Consider the following 19335-nt stretch of genomic DNA (forward strand, 5'->3'; position numbering starts at 1 on the left):
CACCTCTCAAGAACAGCATTGCGAGCATTGGGTATCTACAATCCTCGTGACCAGCTCCTAATACCATGCTAACCCCATGTTTTGGGGGTTGTGTCTTCCCTAGCCATGTCTGGGACATGGAAACCTTTCCATGCTCATAGTCTACATGGAGAGTGAACATGGTTTGTAAAGGAGTCTTTGGACCCCTCCAAATTATGGATGGCAATCTTCATGTTTCATGGCCAGTGTTCCTCTTCAATTCAGAGGGGCTATGACTGAAGAACAAAATGATGGAGAACTGCTCAAATGTAGGAGATCCAGTCTCCACAGGATACCTGAGAGTGTCCAGTTTTTTAAACCACACTGCAAGCACTGAATGTTACATCTGAGAATCCAATTCCCCACTGAACAGTATGAGACAAATGCATCTGAGAAGACACTGCTGAGAGACCTTCAGAAGTACCAAAAAGATCAAAGTTTCAAATATTTAAATGAAAGCACAGCGCCTTTCATTTCAGTGGGAGCTGGGGAGGGGGCATGTACACCAGATGATTTTGCAGCTTGGAAGAGTTACTTTGAGCAATGACTCACAGTTGTAAAGCTTCAAGAAATGTGTTAACAATTCCCAGGCTCTATGTAGGAGGCTGCATTCCTCTGAGTGTGAGAGATGGGTACATGGAAATGACAAGCTACTCTGCTCTGCAACCTGACTCAGAACTTGGCTTTGGCTCTGAGGAGGAGTCAGTCACCTACTGCAGATCCAGTCCCAGCAGGTGGGAGAGCAGCACCAGGGGAACAATGACGCTATCAGGAGAATAAAAGACTCACCACAGCACAGCTGGGAAGAAATAGCTGAGTGTGCTAAACCCTTTCTGTTCCTTTGGGGAGTGTTAAAACAAACAAAAAGGCAGGGGAGGAAAAAAGATGGAAATCTGGTGTGATGGCTGAAGAAGAGGTGGGGTAGTTTAATAAAATATGCAGGGACTAAAAAATGCTGATGGAAATGTTGAAAGACCCTGAAATTATTTGCAAATTTCAGTCAGATTTTCCAGCTACCTCTGGCTGATAAAAATGACAAATGGGAACACTGAAATGGTTTAATTTCAGAGATTTTTCATCTGTTAGCTTAGGAGCACAGGAAGTGAAAAAAAGCATGGAGCTGGGTCGTGGTATTGCTGCTTCTCTTTCCCCTTGTGTTTGTTTTGTGAAAAATTCTGGGATTTTGACAGTTTGAAAACAGAAGGAAATGTAAGATCTTATAAATCAAAACACAATTGCTAAGGAGCTCTGTGGATTTTGTTTTGGTAGCATTGAGAATAGGAGATGCATTCTTGGGAAGCTTAGAGAAGAAAAAGTTACTGACTTAGAACAGGCCACTGTATGAGATGAGAAGTGTGCTTTTTAACTCAAAGAGGCAAGCACATTTGGGAAACCAAATTGTAGAAGACCAGAAACTCAAGCCCAGCCTCAGGAAAGTAAACCCACTGTGGTGTATGAGGCCTCCCTAAAGACCAGAGTACCCAGTCCAGGTGGGTGCTGGATGTGGTAAATTGGCATCTTCCCGCACACAGAACTTTCTGTTTGGGCCTTGAGTTTATTATTTAAGATGTATTACTCAATGGAAGATACCATGGTATCTGCTTTGGATACTACACTATCTGCTTACCTCTTTTATCTGACTCATCTTCTGCTCTTTCTGCAACCTGCACACTTGTTTTTGGAGACGCAGGTTGTGCTCCTGAAGCTGCCCAATCTTCTCAATCAGTTGGCAGATGTGTTCTAGGTATCCCAGACCAGATCCCAGGGCTTTGCTGTTACTTTGGTTCACCTGCAAAGACAATAGATCTTGGACCACGGAGTAACAAGAGATCAATTCTTACTAGGAGCTGAGAGCCGTGCACACTCCTTAAAGTCATGTCCTGTGATAAAGTCAGGCTTCCTCTTGCAAGGCGCTTTGGTCTCACCACAGATTCGAGCTACAGCATTACTTGCTGAAGCTCTTTTCTGGATTACTCAGCAATTTCCACTGTCAGAGGGACTCTTCTGACTGATCACAGGCTGATGCAGAGGAAAACCTCATGACAGCCTGTTTCTAGTTCCACCTCCCAGGCTAATTTTTGGGTTTTACTGGCATCAGAAGCCTTACAAACAAATATGGTTCAACTGTATGCAATGGATGGCTGGGGCTAGTATGGCTCATTAGCCCACAATCCTCAGTGCAAGTCACACTTTTGTGTACTAAAGCTGGGCTTAGCTCCTACTCAAAGACATGTATCTGCAGGTTGCATTGATTTGCTGAGTTGTGACCACCTTGGGGGTACACTTTGTCTGCTGTACTCTGGCCCTCATCACTGGTGTGTCTGTGAGAGAAACATACTTGAATTAAGCTGCCAAAGTGAAAGAACATCTTTCCACTAGTCTTTAGTGGATCCCAGCTTACATCCCTGCTGCTACTTTCAGTCTTGAAGAGATGCCTGAAGAAAGTTTTCAGGAGCAACTTTGCTGTCTGGCTGTGGAAGGATAATCTCTACCATCGATTTCTCTTCAACCAGGACCTGACAGTCTCACTGCTGCTCAGCCAAGGGCAATGCTGGAGACAGAGAGTAATCCTATGGCAGAAGAAAAGCTATGATGCTTCCCAGCCTCCTGCTCTGCACCTCACCATTTCTGGTGCCAAGACCACCCCAAGCACAGCGAGTGTCCTCCCCTGTGCCGTGCTCAGGCTGTGTCGAACGTGCTGCTGACAAACACACACAGGGACTCACTTCCACCTTGGCGCTGCCTGCTGATGTGCGTGTGATATCAGTGAGTAAAATAAGCCTCAATCTTTACAAAAGCAGTGCTCTAAGTTTATCTTACTTCAAAAAATAAGTTCCCTCTACAAAAGCAGGAAGCTTACTCTGTCTCCTTTCCCACAACAATCTACATTTTTGGGGAAATGCCAGCCCTGGGACTCTTCCTGTCTTTTCATTATGTCAGAAAGCTCATGGTGTGTTCAAAAATAATCAACATTAGGATTTACTTCTTTTTAAACAAATGATGATACAACGTTATTTATAAACAGGTATTATTAAATCCAGATGCTTTTGTGTCTGAAGTTGGGACAGAGGTTGTTGACTCCAAGTCAAGCAGTCATTCATTTAATGACTTTTATTTTCTTCTCAATCAGAGCCTGCAAGAAGTGGTGGCAAGACAAAAGTTACTCAGCCGTAAAACTGAGTATTTACTGTGGCTGTGCAATGGGAAGGGACACAGCCCCAGGACCCGAAGGGAGAACAAAGCCTATGTGGTATCTGGTGGGAAAAGCTTGAATCAAAAGCACTATAACCAACATATCTAAAAGCAGCTAGGGATTTGGGGGTGCCCAGCTTGAGAAACATAATTTTCAGAAAGTACACGGGTATCAACTTCTGAAAATTTAGCCATTTTGAGCTGTCTCAAAATGAACAGTCATTTTTATATACTGTTCCAATAGACAGTCAGTAGTTCCTTATTATCCCAAAATATAGGCTTTCTGCTACACTGTACCCTCTTTTTGCACATCTAGCAACTCCTCTTCCCTCCAGTATGCTACTGCATGACTGCTGGCATGTCTGTACTGCCCTAAGGAGACACTGAGCCAAATCCAACCCATTATAGCTGTGGAAACACAAGGGGAGGCTTCAAGGGACACACAAGGTATTGGAGTAAAACACTGGGCTCTAACTTGGCTTGGAGAAAAAGAATTAAGCATTTGATGGTGACCTCTTTCACTTAGAGACCCTCTTTTTGCTCTGTATTTGTCCTGTGCTTAATGTTATGCAGTCCTGCTTCATGTCTGTGGCTGCTGGGTTTGTAGGCCAAAATGGGCAGGGGGAGGAGAGAAGAGGGTCCTGCTTTTCCATGCTCTGTGTCTAGAGCTGAAGGCTCTGGAAAGCAAAGGTGTGTTTGGGACAAGCATGGAAAAAACGTGGCTTTTAGCAAAAGTTAGAGTAAATTTCTAACTCCTGAAAGTAAATGCAGGTGCCAAGAAAATGAGAGGGAAAAGGTTGGACTCAATATGCTGAAGATCCCTGCTTCACATCCAGATTTCAGAGGCTGCTTAAGGCTGTTTGGGCTACTTAATGACAAATTAATCTGCATTTTATTGAAGTGATCTCAGAAAGCACAAATTGGGCAGAGCCTCCAGTACTTGCACATTTCTGCAGGGCCAGCCTCCTCTGTGGTCAGAATGCAATGGTGAAAATTTTTAGGGGGGTGCTTCAGCCTGCCACAGGGCTGGTTAGCATTAGGATTGCTCAGATATGGCAAGTGTTCCATACAGAATATTTGTGTAATTTAGCTGGTTGCCCCCAAAACAACTGCACAGAGAGAGTCTCTCTAGGAACCCTTCAAAGACTTTGTTTTTTCATAGACTGGAAATACCTAAAGACCCCTAGCTATCTTTTGGGGATGCCAAGTGCACACAGAGTATGGTCTGTCATATTCTGGTCTAAATATATTCCTCTCAGCATCTGAGACAGTTTTATGCAAGTAGTGAAGAGTCAGCAACCACAAGAAAACTGCAAACATTTTCCAGGATATCTCTTCCATTCTCTGTCCTCCCAGCTGAAGCTTCATGATGGAAATTTGTCCTACTTTCCACGTGGTAATTGTCAAATAGTGTTGGAACAAAAGCTGTGTGCCCATTTTTGAGATGATGAAGCCTATGAAGAAGGAAAAATATCTTGCCTACTTTTCTGTAAGATGAAGATGGGGAGGATCATAAAGACAATTTATGAATCACATGGTTAAAGCTTCTCTAGGAAAGTAAGAATGTAATGTACAAATACATGCCAGATTTTGCTTTTAGGCATGAGACTGAGCCAGACCCTCATCAGGAAGAAACAGAGTGAAAGGCTCCCAGTTATGCTATGCTGAGTTACTCATATTATGGTTTTTTGACCCTGAGGAGTTAAGATGTACTACACTGACTGCACACCTGTGTAACCAAAGAGGGATCTTTGCCCTTGTCAGTGCTCACCTGACTAAGTTTTGGGCACAGGTTTTCATTATGTGTGTCCCTGGCAATAAATCATGACAGTTGTGCAGGCCCACAGATTTCTTAGGAAGCTTAAAAATACAGATCAGCATCTGCACTGAGGACTTTGGCTTATATAGAGCCCTCTAGTCAATATTTTGACTGGCATAAATCACATCTTTTCCTCTGTGGCTGCACAGCTCACAGAGGTGAGAACCTGTCCTCTTGTCTCTGGGGAATATTGTGCTCACTGCAGCAGCTGATCACTACAAAGAGTTGAAGTTCAGTGGGAGCTGCAAGAATAAGAGTTGCTTTCAAGTCTCTTGTCCAACTGATGTAAAATCAAAATCTGCATGTCTGATCATCTGGTCAGCACTTTGTCCAGCCTCATTTCAGCCACTATCTGTTACTTGGATGCATGTGATGTGCTTTTCTACAATTGAGCTCAATGGAGAACTGTCCACGGCTGGACCTGGCAGCAGGAGCTGAAGATGACAGGCAGTTTGCAGGGGAAGCTTTGTTTTGTTCAGAAAAATGCTCACTGATGTATCTTGCATTGCCTTAGGTTTCTATGCTTCACACAATGCTCTCCACTTTTCTTATGCATAGTTTTGGGTTATACAAGCTGCATCCTGCCATGCATCCCTCACTGTGCACTCTGGCCATGTGAGCATGGCTGGTACAGGCAGCACAGTGGTCACTGCACCACCCGACAGGGAACAAGAGAATTTCAGCCCTCCCATCCAGGGCCCAGAGCAATCAAACAGTGACACAGCCACAGGCTGAGCTGAGTGGGAAGCATTTGTCACTGGTAGCTGACAGCACCAAAAGGCTTGTGAATAACAGGAAAGAGAGGGATCGTGTTGTGTATTTCTGATGTCTCCACCCTGCTGTCCGGGAGGGGCTGTGCCTGCTGATAGCTTCTGGTTTCCTCTGAGCAGCACGCACAGGCCAGGGGGCTGACCATCACAGGTAGCCCTATCCTTCCCCTGAACTGTACCGCTCTATAGAGAAACATTTTGACTGCTTTGGCCCAGGATAAATAGCACTGCATGAATAATGATTTTTTTTCACTTAATGCTGATGGTGCTTCCATCCTTTTTCTTCTAGGAGGCTGGGTTGGGCTGGGCTGACTTTAAATGTAAACTTTATGGAGCGTGAGGAAGTGTTTGTAAAGCAAAAGCATCAAAAGCTATGTATCTTCAAACTTCAAGCTTAAAAGGAAATGCTTTTATTTAGGCTTCAAAGTTCTTTCTCTTGTTGTTTGACAGCTTCCATTTTCTTTCATCTTTCAAAATGTAGGCAAATTTCAAAATAATGACAGTTCAAAACAAAAGATCAGAAAGCTTTGTCTAAAAATGCTGCACTGAAATGATCTGATGTATATTTTCAGCCAAAGCCATTCACCAACCGAATCCAAGTGGTCAAAACATTTGGTCATTTCCAGTCTCTCTTTTTCAGCATTTTCCTTCCTGTTCTCTTGGAAGTGGCCTCAGCAGTGAGGGATGGTCAGGAGGACATCAAGGGAAAACTTCATCCAGAGACTGAATCCTTGTTTGGCTGTGGTAAGCCAGTGAGCACAGTTGGTACTGCCAAGCCAGCTGAGCTGGGGAAACTCAACTACTCTTCTGTTACTTCAAAGTTCCCAAAACCATCAATAGAACTGAGGAAGATGGTGTCACCTGTAACTAAATAATGCTCTCACTGAGCATTAATTATAAGCCAGTGTAAGCACTTTTGCCTTTCTATCAACATTAATTTAACACAGGAATTGACTTGATGGAGCAATTTGGTTTGCCATGTTCTTGCCAAGCAGGGTGGGAATACACTGTGCTGGCCTGCTTTCTTTCAGCCAACAGTGATTCATTTCCAGGGATATCTTAGTGCCTCAGAAGACAATAGGCCATAGCAGAGATTGGTTTCTAAGTACCATTTTGTGTCTTGGACAGACAAATGTGAAAACCACAGAGAAAGCCTGGAGCAGATACTCAGATGGGATGAACTGAGATGCATCTGTCAGCTGTATGGTCAGATGATCAGCTGGATCTCACTCCTGAACAGGTCTCTGTTGTATGACAGTGAGGACAGGTCAGCCTGGTGTAAGCTTAGTGAGGGCAGAAGACTCTGCATCTGCCAGAGGCTGTCCTGGTGCTCTGAGGCACACAGTGCAGCAGCTGCTGCAGGGCTGTGCAGCAGTCCATGGGCATTTCTTGTCCCAGTCAACTTCGGTGCTACCTGGCATCCCAGCAGCTTGAGGAGTGATGCTCTTGAGAAAAGTCAGCCTGGGGGTGTGCTGTGAAGAGGGGCAAACTTCCCCAGCATCTAGGTCACAGCTGTATTTACACAGCTCAAAAAACAAAGAAAAGTGCTCTAGGGCACAGAGCTTTAGCACTCAGCCAGTGAGGATATTAAAAAGGAGGGGAGATAAGCCACCAAGAGCTTAATTTCCTCTTCAGCTTCTTTCTAATTTATCCTCTTGTTTATTTAAATGCTTTTCTTTGGTAAACTGAGGCTCCATTTCACTAAGGGTTTAAAGGAATTTCACAGGCATACAGAACTGTCCACAAGACCAAATCTGGGTGCAAACTCTCCAGAGTGAAACGTAGAATTTAGGTAACTTTTTATGAAGTCTCCTTATGGTCAGATTCTGCTGCTCTCATCTTTTCTTGAACTCTCTGCCAAATGGCCAGATCTGTTTGGGAGCTGTGCAAAATAGACATCTGTCTTCTGCCATGTGTGAGATAGCTCTGGGGAGGAAAACACTGCTCAGATGGGTTGTGTGTTGCTTGTACTTCTTTGATAAGCAATGTTAACAGAGATGAGACATCTCTGACCTTCCTCACTGCTCAAGAGGTTTTGGCATGCTGGAAAGGAAGTCCAGTGCCCAATTGTTCAGGGCAGCGAGATCACGGTTAAATTATTTGCACAGCACACATCACTTGTTACTTGGCTTACTCCCACCCATCTCCAATTCCAATTCATCACTATTATCACAATGAACACCTCCCCAAAAAATCCCTGCTAGGCCCCATTTGATGCTTTTGTGTTTGTGACCCTCTTCACCTAGTCTGTCTTTCTCCTTTTCCCTTCCCTTTGCTCATGGGGCTATTTGGTCTCTCTCTCTGTCAAGAATCATCTCCCCACTGAGATATTTGCTTTCCTGGTTCCTGGAACCCACTGCAGTGATCTGTCCTCACTTCAGCAGCATGAGGCTTCAGGCAAAGAGCTGGGGGGAGCACTTACCAACACCTGCTATGGGAGAAGGTGCACAGAAGGGCTTTTTATTCTCTTGTCAGTGGTAGCAAGGGGAAAGAAAGGGAGTAAGGAGTGAGACAATCTGCTGAAATTTAGTCTTTGCAGTTTGGCTCATCACAGCTATGCTGGCAAGTTAAAATGGCATCTCCAACTCCAGCCCGACAAAAATCTGAATTTGTGAATTAGCTCCCTGCTCCTGCATTATTTGAGACAGTTGACTCAACAGGGCACAACAGGCCTGGGCAGAAATTAATTAACCCTCAGACAAGTTCTTTACAAATTTCACTGCCCCAAAAGCAAGCCAGCTATTCCCAGAGACAAGAATAACCTAGACTTGAAAATAAGCCTATGTTCTGACCCCCACCCCATGTATCAGAGGATGATGACTTAACTTCATAATCTTAATTTTGAGACCAGAATCAGGTCCATCCTCTTATCTAGAGCTTTTATAAACACCAGATCTCAAGGAGTCATTTTTCATCCTTATCCAGACCTGGTATTCACAAATTAATTCAGAATTTTACTGGTAAGAAAAGAAACCTTTAAAATCAAATACCATTTTTTACTGCTTACAAGTTTCAGGGGAGATATTCTAAATTCACTCAGATATGTCTAATTTGTGACAAATATGACTTGAACACTGACTAGGGTGTTTGGACAGGCTTAGATTTAAGATTAAATTCACATATTTCTTACCTCACTCAGTCTACAGCATTCATCCATGTATTCATCCAGGCTGTCGCTTGTGGGGCACTTCTTCAGCTGATGTTCATGGATCTGAAGGTCTTGCATGCTGCCAAAATTCTCTGGAAAATTGTCAGCAATTGTCTTTGGCTCTTCTATGGGACCTGGAGGGGAAAGAGTGCTTTCCCTGGAAAGGTCCATCTCTGCAGTAGGTTCCTTTTCTGGAGACTGCCTGTCATCCTGGTGAAAATGTTCATCAGGACTTTCTTCCTGAGGGTCATTGAAGTCTTCAAGGGAAGCTGTAGGATCCTGCACAGCATCTGCCTCCTGACTATAGTAATCATCTTGCTTTTTGCTCTCTGGATCTTGTAGACTAACTTTTCTGGCATGTTCTTTACATGTTCTCATTAACTGATGGTCAATTTCTGGGGAAGAAGAGGTGCTAAGCACACCCGAGTCACAAAATGAGTCTCTGTTGTGAAGCACAAAGCTCTTTTCTGAGCCCGTTGGCGTTGATGGAGAATTAGCACCGCTTGGCAGCTCAACCCCCGAGTCCTCAGATTCGAATTTGGAGAATCTGTGGAGCCGGCACTTGGACTCGAAGGCGCTGAGGTCAGGCAGGGTGGCTACACAGTCACTGCTTGCGGGGCCATCCACACAGTCTGCATCTGCTGCCCTGGCTGCTGCATCTGGGCTTCCCAAGCAGGCTGGTGGGACACTGGCATCAGGAAGATGGGACTCCTCTGTGCAGGCTGTGTCAGCTGGAGCCTCTGGGATTAACCCTGGGTTTTGAATTCCTTCATTGCTCAGTATCTTCATGTGTGTTAACACGACTTTGTCCTCAGCAGGTGGGCTCCTCTTACCTGCTGAAAACAAGTAGAAGGTCACAGGAGGCTACAAAACTCAAGTGTCTAATGCATCCCCTGAGGGATGTGGAATGTAAAACTGCCTATACCAAGGTGGTAGAGGGGGACAACTCTAATTTGTTTTTCTTGAGCTATATGAAGCTTTCTTGTGGGCTTTGCTGCAACGAAAGGCTTGTGTTTCATAGCCTCAGAGTCCTCCAGGGGGGCTCATAAAAGCACAATTCTGATTTGATAGGTAAAAAACAACATATGTAGGCAGGTAACATTTTAGTAATTATCTGTGTATAGATGGAGAGATGTACATGTTCTTTCAGCCTGATCGACATTAATTTAAGGCTGAAATATTTTTTTCCAATTAAATATATTCTGAACCATCAGAAAAAAAGAGTAAAATGAAATCACTCTTCCCAGAGGCTTAAGTGAATTTTGGGTTGCAACAAGCAATTTGAAAACTCTTTGGTATTCTCTGCAGTATTCTCTGCTCACACACATGTGACAAAAAATCAAGTTCTGATAAAAAGTGTAAAAAGCACTATAGATCTTTTCACTCCCTATATGGTTTTAGCTATGAAGTAATGTCTTTAAAGTGAGCTCCTACCTTATTTGTAAAGACAAAAGAGATGGGGGCAGCCTTGCTTGAGAGCTTTTGCACACAAACAAAGAAGACTTGTTTTCAAGTCACAATTATTTTACACAGTAATGTGATAGAACAGTCTCTGGGTTAAAGGCTGATCTTCAAGGGTCAGAGATCTGCTCCCAGGTTTTTCTTACTGTTTTTCTGAATATAATATTTCATAGTGCAAACATTTGGGTCACGATGCCATGAGAGCCAGTGTGAAAGTTCTGCATCTACCTTTTAGCAAACTGCAAATCTCAGCTCCAAGTATGTATGTTTGTGAATTTGGAACCAAGAATTGATGCAGAACAAAACTTCAGTTTCCCTGGTATCTTTTCCCTTAGTGCCCAACCCCGAGTGCCTCAGAGGGCTACAATGCATACACTTTTCTGGATGTCTTACTTTCTACTTCATTCCCCTCTCCTCTTTCTTTTTGCCTGAATCAGACCAGCATCAGCTTCACAAACTCACTGCCAATAATGTACATGTCCCTAGGTGGGCAGGAAAGCCCAGGATCCACCCCACCTGGATCAGGGAGAGCTGTGCAGTGCAGTTCTCCTTTGCGGTGACCCAGAAGCTCCCTGTTTCAGAAATAACCCATCTTTACCTCCTCCAGCTTGCTTTCTGTAAAGTACTTAGATAAGGGAGACTTGTACTCATGAAGGCCAAGCTAACTATTACATAGATCATTTTCTACTTTATTTGAATTCCCTTCATTTGATCTTGAGAATTTCCTGGCATACCACTGAAACATGCCCTTTGCTGTTCATAGACACCCACTGATTTAATATTTCACACTGGATTTTTATGAAGGGCAGTCAGTGATAAATAATCTGATGGGTTTCTTGTGGTACATAGTCCTAATACCCCTTATATAAGATTTGTTTATCATATAGAGAATTGCACTGCCTCCCTTAGCAGGATTCACAAGCATCTTCCTAGTGCCAAGAGCCATGTTTGGGACAGTCAGTGCTAGACCTCAGCAATACAACACCAGGATGTTGCTGTGATGAGGGACAAGAAAAAGATATTACCCAGGAAAGCTCATCAGGAGCTGCCTGTGCTGGGCTCTGTTGTTATTCTTCCCCTTTTGGGATATATATGAAGGACCCTGACCTGAGGATAAAGAATAGGGTGACAGGTTTGCAGCTTCACATATAGCAAAACATCAGCTCTAAGAGGGAGCTGGGTGCCAGGGCTTGGAAGGAGGAGGTGGAACTGAGTCACTTTGATTTGGAGTCAAGAGGATCTACCTGCTCAGCTGCAAACACCTCTTGGCAGCCAGACAAAAAATGTTGTATCTGCATGAAAAATACAAGGCTTACAGGCTCTTCTGATGGCATCACTACCCACCTGGCCAACAAAACCACCGAGAGTCAGGAGGAGAGCAGCTGCATTCCTGCAATTACTTTTAGGAACAAACCATACAGCTGTCACTCTTACCAGGAATTACTACATGCAATGGTAGTTTTTTCCCACAGACTGATTGTTCTCACTTATTAATCATGCCATGCTTTCCTTTGACTGGAGATTCTCTCACTTCTTTCAATCTGCCCCTGTTTTTTCTTGCTTAACTGGTTTCACCCTGGCCTACACAAATATTGCTTTGTCTAAAATCAGGAAGCAGCATATTAAAATGAGGTCTTGCTACTTACAGAAGGAGATGTCAGATGCTTTACTGCATATCTTTTAGGACTACAAAAGCTGCAATGTGAAGGTTTGGCTGGAGTAGAAAGAATAGAAAATAAGATGAAATCTTTGACCCTCTGTGGGATGGCCGCCTTGGTGCCAACAACAGTTCTTTGCTCTCCCCTTACTGTGGTCACTAGCAACAGGTTTTACAAAAATTGTTTATCTGTTCTAGGCTGCAAACCATTGCTCTCAGCACTGTCAGGTCCTGCAAACCACAGAGCATTTCTGATTTATTCTTCCAACGCCCTATGATGAGGCAAAATGTTATCATCCCCCTACCACAAGAGCAGAATACTGGAAAAGGACAACAGGATTTTGCAACACACTTTGGCACCTCATCCTCATTCATTCAATAATATTTTCCTGTGGTCAGTGAGGTCATCTGTGCTACAGCAGAAAGATCTCCAGTGATTAAGGCAGTGACCTGAAACTCAGGTTATTCTTGCTGCACCTCACTGAGAGAAGAGTCTCTCTTCTTCCTCTCTATTAACTGGATTATAGAATCTCAACCATGGGGCTTCCAAGAAGCAGATTGTTCCTGCTACAGATCTCAAAAGAGGCATACAAAAACACTTAGCTCTTTCAAGCATATTGCTAACAAACACCAGAATGGTGCAATTAAAGTTCATCTGCTTAATTGAGGGGAAAAGAAAAAAAAAAAAAAGCGACCCAGACCCTCAGCTGCTATAAATTAACTCATTTCCAGGGCCTTAACAGAACTCATTTTGGCCGAGGGCTTGGCCTGTAAGTGCTTTGTTTAGCAGTACCAGGGGCCCTGAGTAAAGCAAGGAGGGGAGATAACTCCTGCCTGGCGCTGGAGGGAGTGTGCTGCAGGGGTACGGCTGCAACAACCCTGCACGGGGGCTTCTGAAAGGAGGCGTGAAGAACTCCAGAGAGCTGAACGGTGCCATTAACAATGGTAAGATGTAATTTACCGGTGCTGGAGGCCAGCCAGGTTTAACGCTGCTGTTCCTGGGAATCCAGCCAAGATTTTTGTTGTTGTTGTTTGTTTCTTGTCCCCTGGACCGGTTTTCCACACCCCTCTAGGGTGGGGGTAAGATAGCAAATGCTGTAGTTTTTAGGAAACTGGCTGCTACGCTGGTGTGGCAGCCAGGGAAGGAGTGGAGTTTTGTGTGCATGTTTCAGAGTCAGTACAGGTTCCTGAAGCATATTCAACATGTGTGCCCAGGCCAAACATTGTCTCAGGGTAGTTTGTGCTACTTGCCTAGTAGCCCTTTCAAAGAGTTATATGGCTCTGTAATCACCCTAGAGGTATACAAGATTCCCTGGATTGAAATACATGTCTGTAACTGGTGGTGAGTGATCATGTGTAGCCCTGGGAAGTGGGTTTCCTGTGCCTGTAAAGCTGGAGAATCAGCCTGCTTCCAAAGTCACAAGGAGGTGGTGACACTGAACTAGCTAACACCTGAGGTAATTGGTAGGGAGTGAAAGGAGCAGATGTGTTCCACCTAAGTCTCTAGAACTTTGCTCTGCATCATGTTTAAATTGCTTTCTAGGATATTTCTATGTTGCAGTTAGCATAGCCTAATAGAGAAACTTAAATCTTTCAAAGGTAAATACCCTCCCAATCATCTCCTGTCCCAAGGCTTCGCTTCTTGGGACTTTTTAGTCCAAGTTATTTTTCCAGTTGCACAATAACTAGCAGCTGCCAGGACTCAGCCTGGTGTATTACTGACCAGGAGAAGGAGGGCAGATACCTAAATATAAAATTGCTTTCAAGCAATTTCTTTATCCCAAGTAAGTTGGATGCATGAGATTTAACTCAAACAACTGCCCAGGAACAACTCCTTTGCATTTCCAATCCTGCTCAAGCCAAATTCTTGCAAAAGCTCCCACCTTTCTAGTAAACCAAGCCAAAGTCTATATCCAACTCCCCGTGCTCCAAAGTACTGAAACCTATGTCTGATTTTTTTTTTTGCATCTATGCCTGTGATTCAAAGTTGTGTTTCACTGGCAATTCCTTCAGTGCAAGACCTGTTAAGCTCTGCTACATCCCTGAGAGGGTCCATGGTCTCTGATGCACTGACTTAAGTATAATAGCACGTGGTTTTCTGGTGTATGCAACTAATGAAGCACTGGTGGACAGGAAGAGGTCAGGCTAGCAGTGGAATGAGTGCTGCTATTGGCAGTAGAGAGCCATACCATACCAGCACTGCCCTTTGCTGCTCTTTTCCTTTCCAGTCTCTGCCCACCTGTTGTCTCAAAATGTTCATCCTGATTTTTAGGCTACTTGGCATGGGGAGAATCTCTGTTGAACATGGCACAACTGGAGCCAAAGCTTTGCTTGTCTCCATCTACCACTGTCTTATAGCAGAGGTAGAGCCATGGCAGCCTTGTGCTTGTCTCTAGAACTGCTGCAAGGTCCATGTGCACAGCGAACCCATCGGTAGGTCTGTACAGGATGAACAGCCCAGAGATACTCAGAGAATCTCTTCCTCTCCCTGCTACTGTGTGCCACACATGCCACAAGACACACTGCAGTTTATAAGGCCAGCACATTCCCACTTTACTGTGCCACCAAAAATAGAGGGTATCACCAATGACTTGGGTTGTTGGTGTAGCAGGGACTTTTGCACAGCTACCCTGCAAAGGAAGACCAACTTCAAACCACAGCACTCCTACTGTTCTGCTTAGCCCTGAGTACAGGAGTAAGGTGCACATGCAAAGTGCCAGAAAAGGTTTTTCAGCGTCCTTTGCAGGACACAGCCTGCCTAGTAACTCCTGTCTGGCTCCAGCTGTGCCAAGAATGAAACCCTGCCGTGCAGGACTGGTTCTGTGATGGTTCTGTGGCCTCCAAGTAACAGACTAAGAGATGATTGTTGCCTTTTGAAGAATCATTACATAGCAGTGACTAGTGCACTGGAGTCGGACTCATGACCTAGAAATGAGAGGCTGCCTCTCCTATTCAGTCCTTGCATTCCCTCATTTTCCTTCCTTCCCGTACAAAAAGACTCCCTCAGTTTTGTCACTGTGCCACATTCTAGCACTGCTGGCAGGACGGCTCAGGTGGTATTTCCCTTTCATTTCGAAGAGGTGGGTTTTTTTCTCACCAGTGATGAGGTCTCAATTTCCCAGCATTTAAGAGAGAAGGGGTCACTTCCTTTCTGAAACAATAGGCATTTTTTGCTGATGACTTTTCCCCCACGTGTGCTGAAGGGTGGGGCCGTGCTGGAACCTCCAGAGCAGCCCCCACGCAGGGCCAGCGGGGGCCGTGTCCCCTCCCTGGCTGGGAAGAGCTTCCCTAGCGCAGCCCTGGGGGCTCAGGCAGGCCTTGCAGGGCCTCAGAGCTCACTAGAACTGAATTACTCTTACGCTTCCAAAAACCCCAAACCAACCCAACAAACAAAGTCCCCACCCCAAAAAAATCAGTAACCGCTACCAACTAACTCTCTGTGAGCAAAGTCTATCTCCACACGGCTTTGCCATGGATTCCCACGGGGTGGGATCACCCGACTCCCTGGTGCTTTACTGGACTGTCGATCCCAGTCCTGGCAATGGCAGAGGTGCTACTTGTCACCAAAAGTCTGCGAACTATCTGCCTTCCCCAATGCTTTTCAGGCAGCGTGCTGAGTGTGCTGCCGGATCTTGGGCTGAGCAAGGCTTCTCCTAAGTAATTAGGATAATCACAAGCTGAAAAATTTATACAGAAACCTTATCACAGGGTCTGTTGTCTTCAGTGCACCAGTTACAACTTCTACCTATAACAACAGAAACTTGTGAAGGCATGAAAATCACAGTCAGAGGAAAGGTCGGAGTTTTTTGTTGTTTTATTTTGTTTGGTTTGCTTGTTGTTTTGGGTTTGTTTTTTTTTTTTTTTACTGGAGTTGTGACTGAAAAATTCACATTTGCAGGGGAGCATGCTGCCGTGTTGTTACAGTATTTGCACAATATATTCGATTCTCTAAACTTCAATTTATCCAGCTGGAGAAGTGAATTGCACGTGGAATTCATGAATATACATATACAATTTGTTTTGCTCAAAATGTTGCATGCAAAGGAATAGTTATGACAAAGCTGGATTTCAGATAGTCCTTGAACAAAAAGCACAAAGCACTTAGATCCTTTGGCTCCAAGGTGGTCTCTAGTCTCCATGTTAGTTAAGTGTGTAAAGTTCCTTAGGATTGTAGTTTGGTAATATAACGTGACCAGAAATGTTATAGGTCCCCACAGGTGCAGCTGGTAATGATAAATCCATATAAAGTAGATGCCGAGAGAAAGATAACAGGGTTCAAGGACTCTGAAACTCTCTGAGGAGACATTCATTGCTTTAGTATCTGTGTTTGAGAAAAGAGGAGCTAATTATAACTCTTTTCAAGCATTTGAGGAAGAATGAGAGGGAGATTGATCGATTGTTTACTGATTGATATAGTTGGGTGAACTAAAGAGGAAATGGATTTCCAAGTAGAGAGGCCACTTGACACTTTTACAGCTTGCTCCTATTCATTCCAAGTGACCTGTGAAGTTTTTGAAACCTAGCGACAGGTCTGATAGATTAGTGACCTCTGGCAGAAAGTCCCGGGGCACAGCAGGTCCCCTCAGACCACCTGGTTTATCAGTTACCTGTGCAGGCTGGCAGTCACCAGTTTTTAGACCAACACCTGGCCCTGAGCACTGCACCAGCTACAGCGCTGCTCCCACTCGTTTCTGCATTCTCGCTGCAATTTATTTCTTTGTATCTAGGACCCGGAGGGAAAACCTGGCCGGGGGTAATTTTGGTGCACAAGGATTAGCGCCTAAATCCTCCCTGCTCTGCAATGTAACCAGTCCTGAGGGCTGGGGGAGGGATGAGGTTCAGCCCCGACAGCTGCCACTAAGGACCTGCAAATCCTTCTTGGAAATTCCCATGTGTTCCTCCAAGAGAAAGGTTCAAAACCTTAAATAAAGGAAATAGTGCTTTGATGAGCAGCCCTGTATAACAGCAAAAGATTATTTAGCACACAACTCAGAGATATGTCTGAGCAGAAAATTAAAACAATAGAAACAAATATATCACACATTGGCAAAAACTGTCTAATTTAGATCTTTTACTTGTACATCTGATCTGCAGGCTGCCTCATATCACAGAGGATTATTCAGCCAGAAATTAACTAGGAGCCAGGAGGTCCTTTGCAAGGATGGAACATGCCCCCCAGGGATGACAGGTATGTAGTAATTCAGGTTTTATTGCCTATAATAGGCTTGGATAAACAACTGTTCAATAGCCCCAAAGACCAAGGCCATTTAGACATCAGTGCTTCAACTGAAGCCAAAGGAACTCGAGAATGGTATTAGAAAGGTCGCTGTTAAGCCATTCTTCACGACAGTCATTGCTGTCCCTTGGTAAAACCCTGGAGACCTGCTTCTGCTCAAACAAGGTAGCACTGGACAGGCATAACCATGCTCTGGCATGTCTGAAATCTTTTATAGTTGCAGTGAGAGAAGAGCCAAGAATGCTATTTCTGAATAGAGACAGTGTCCAAATCAGGACATGCATAATATTTGGTGTCTTTTTCCTAGCTGAAGTCATTAGAGAGTGATGTTGCTGTTTCTTATTTGGATAAATTCTAGCTGAACCTCTTTTTGATCCGTCAGTGCTCTGTAGGATAACTCTGTTCCCCCACCAAAGCTTTCACCTACCCTCTTAACAATACTGCTCTGTCTGGGTGATGAGGGACACTTCCATGTGGAAGAGCAAGCTTCCTTTCACCTCCTAACCCTGCCATCAGGTTTGCACTGTATATCTTGGAGGAAACAAGTTCATGGTCCAATTACATCCAGGGCAAAAAGGAGCAGTTCCCACCATACTGCAAAACACCCCTCAAACACCCTCCGTATCTTAGGGGGATGCTGGCATGTTCTCACAGCAGCATTGCTCTAGAGCCCTTTCACTGGGGGTCACTGGGTAGCAGTTTCCAGACTGAGCCCAGGCAGAGCAAGGTGCTTCAGCAGCCTGGCTGGCAGCAGCACTGAGCAGTGACCTGCTGGGGAACTGCTGGAACCTCACAGAGGCTCCAGCTCACACAAAGCTCCAAGTAGCTGCCCCAGACCAGGACAGCTGGGAAGCACAATCTAGGCAGTGTGTCTTCAATAATGTGTCATTTCTGATGACTCCATGGGAACAATTGCTGCAGCACCCCAAAAGAAGCAGGAGTTTGGCATAAGGATGGAAGGTCGGGACCCCAGGAGGTATCACCGCCCCAAACACATGGGTTTGCAACATTTTTACCATCCTGCTGTTGCACTGCACACTACACTTACGCTCTCACAAGCTCTGCCTGTAGCCACCTGTATGGCAAGCAAACCAGCCCAGTGCAGCCATGCCGACCTGCCGATCTCGTTTACAGCTGCCACAAGCCAAGCTGAGGGATAAACAGGGATCCTAAGAGAATTCTGCTACGTAGGGCTTGTGATCTCAACGCCTGCAGCTCTGGCTAAGGTATAAAATATAGTGGCTCCATTATGCCTGGAAAAGGCATACTGAGACCTAATAATTTGTAGGCACAACAGGCTTAAAAAGTTATAGGTGATAAGCTTCAGGACTATAGCTGCCAGGGTCACCTCATCTGCACAGGCGGGAGCAAGTCAAACACTTGGAACCCGCGGCAATTCCTGTGGGATGGGGATACGCTGCCTCGGAACCGAGCCGATGTCCGTGCCCGCGCCGTGACGGGCGGAGGGGAGCGCCGGAGCCGCGCGGTGCCGGGAGCGGCCGCTCCGCCGGGTGCCGGTGCCTCGGCAGCACGGACCGCTCGGAGCCACGGCGCTCCCGCCTGCCCTGCTCCTCTCTCCCAAGCTTTGCACGCTTAGCAAAGCGAAATAAGCCCGTTTTAAGAGGAAATCAAACCGGTTCCTTAGGGGCGATCTTTGCCCCCAGCAGGGCTGGCGGGCCGGAGGCTGGAGCGGGGGGGACGCGCCTTACCTGCGAGGGGACAGAGGCAGCCGGAGAGCAGCGAGCGCAGCATGGGGGGGCCGGCAGCGGCGCGGGGCCCGTCCGGCGGGGCCCGGGAGCAGGGCGGGCCGGGATGAGCCTGTCCTAAGTATCGTCCGCGCGGCGCTGAGGGGAAGGAAGGGGTGGCGGGGTGCGGGTTTGGGGAGGTGTTGGCAGCCGCCGGCTGACCGGGGGGGCGGCCGACTCACCTCTCCTCCAGGGCGCTCCCAGGGTGAAGCTCCGATGCCAGCTGAACATCCCGGCGGCGGCAGCCGCCCTCAGCGGCGGGCGGGGCACGGGGGCGGGGGTGCCATCG

The 19335-nt window shown here is 45.7% G+C and overlaps 1 protein-coding gene across 2 annotated transcripts in view; it reads right to left on the reverse strand.

The window, feature by feature from the left end:
• The window catches only part of LOC134422044 (uncharacterized), a 30599-nt gene extending 11509 nt beyond the window's left edge, over positions 1 to 19090 (reverse strand). Inside the window, exons 1-3 of one of the 2 annotated variants that reach the window (XM_063163678.1) lie at positions 19011 to 19090; positions 8930 to 9783; positions 1646 to 1807 (exon numbers count right to left, since the gene is read on the reverse strand). In XM_063163678.1, coding sequence (XP_063019748.1) covers positions 1646 to 1807; positions 8930 to 9783; positions 19011 to 19053 — 1059 coding nt within the window. In that variant the 5' untranslated portion in view covers positions 19054 to 19090. The remainder of the gene's footprint in view (positions 1 to 1645; positions 1808 to 8929; positions 9784 to 19010) is intronic. The other variant, XM_063163680.1, reaches the window with a different exon arrangement.
• Positions 19091 to 19335: the final 245 nt, after the last annotated feature.

Source organism: Melospiza melodia, chromosome 9, assembly GCF_035770615.1.
Source record: "Melospiza melodia melodia isolate bMelMel2 chromosome 9, bMelMel2.pri, whole genome shotgun sequence".
NCBI classification, from domain to species: Eukaryota; Metazoa; Chordata; class Aves; order Passeriformes; family Passerellidae; genus Melospiza; species Melospiza melodia.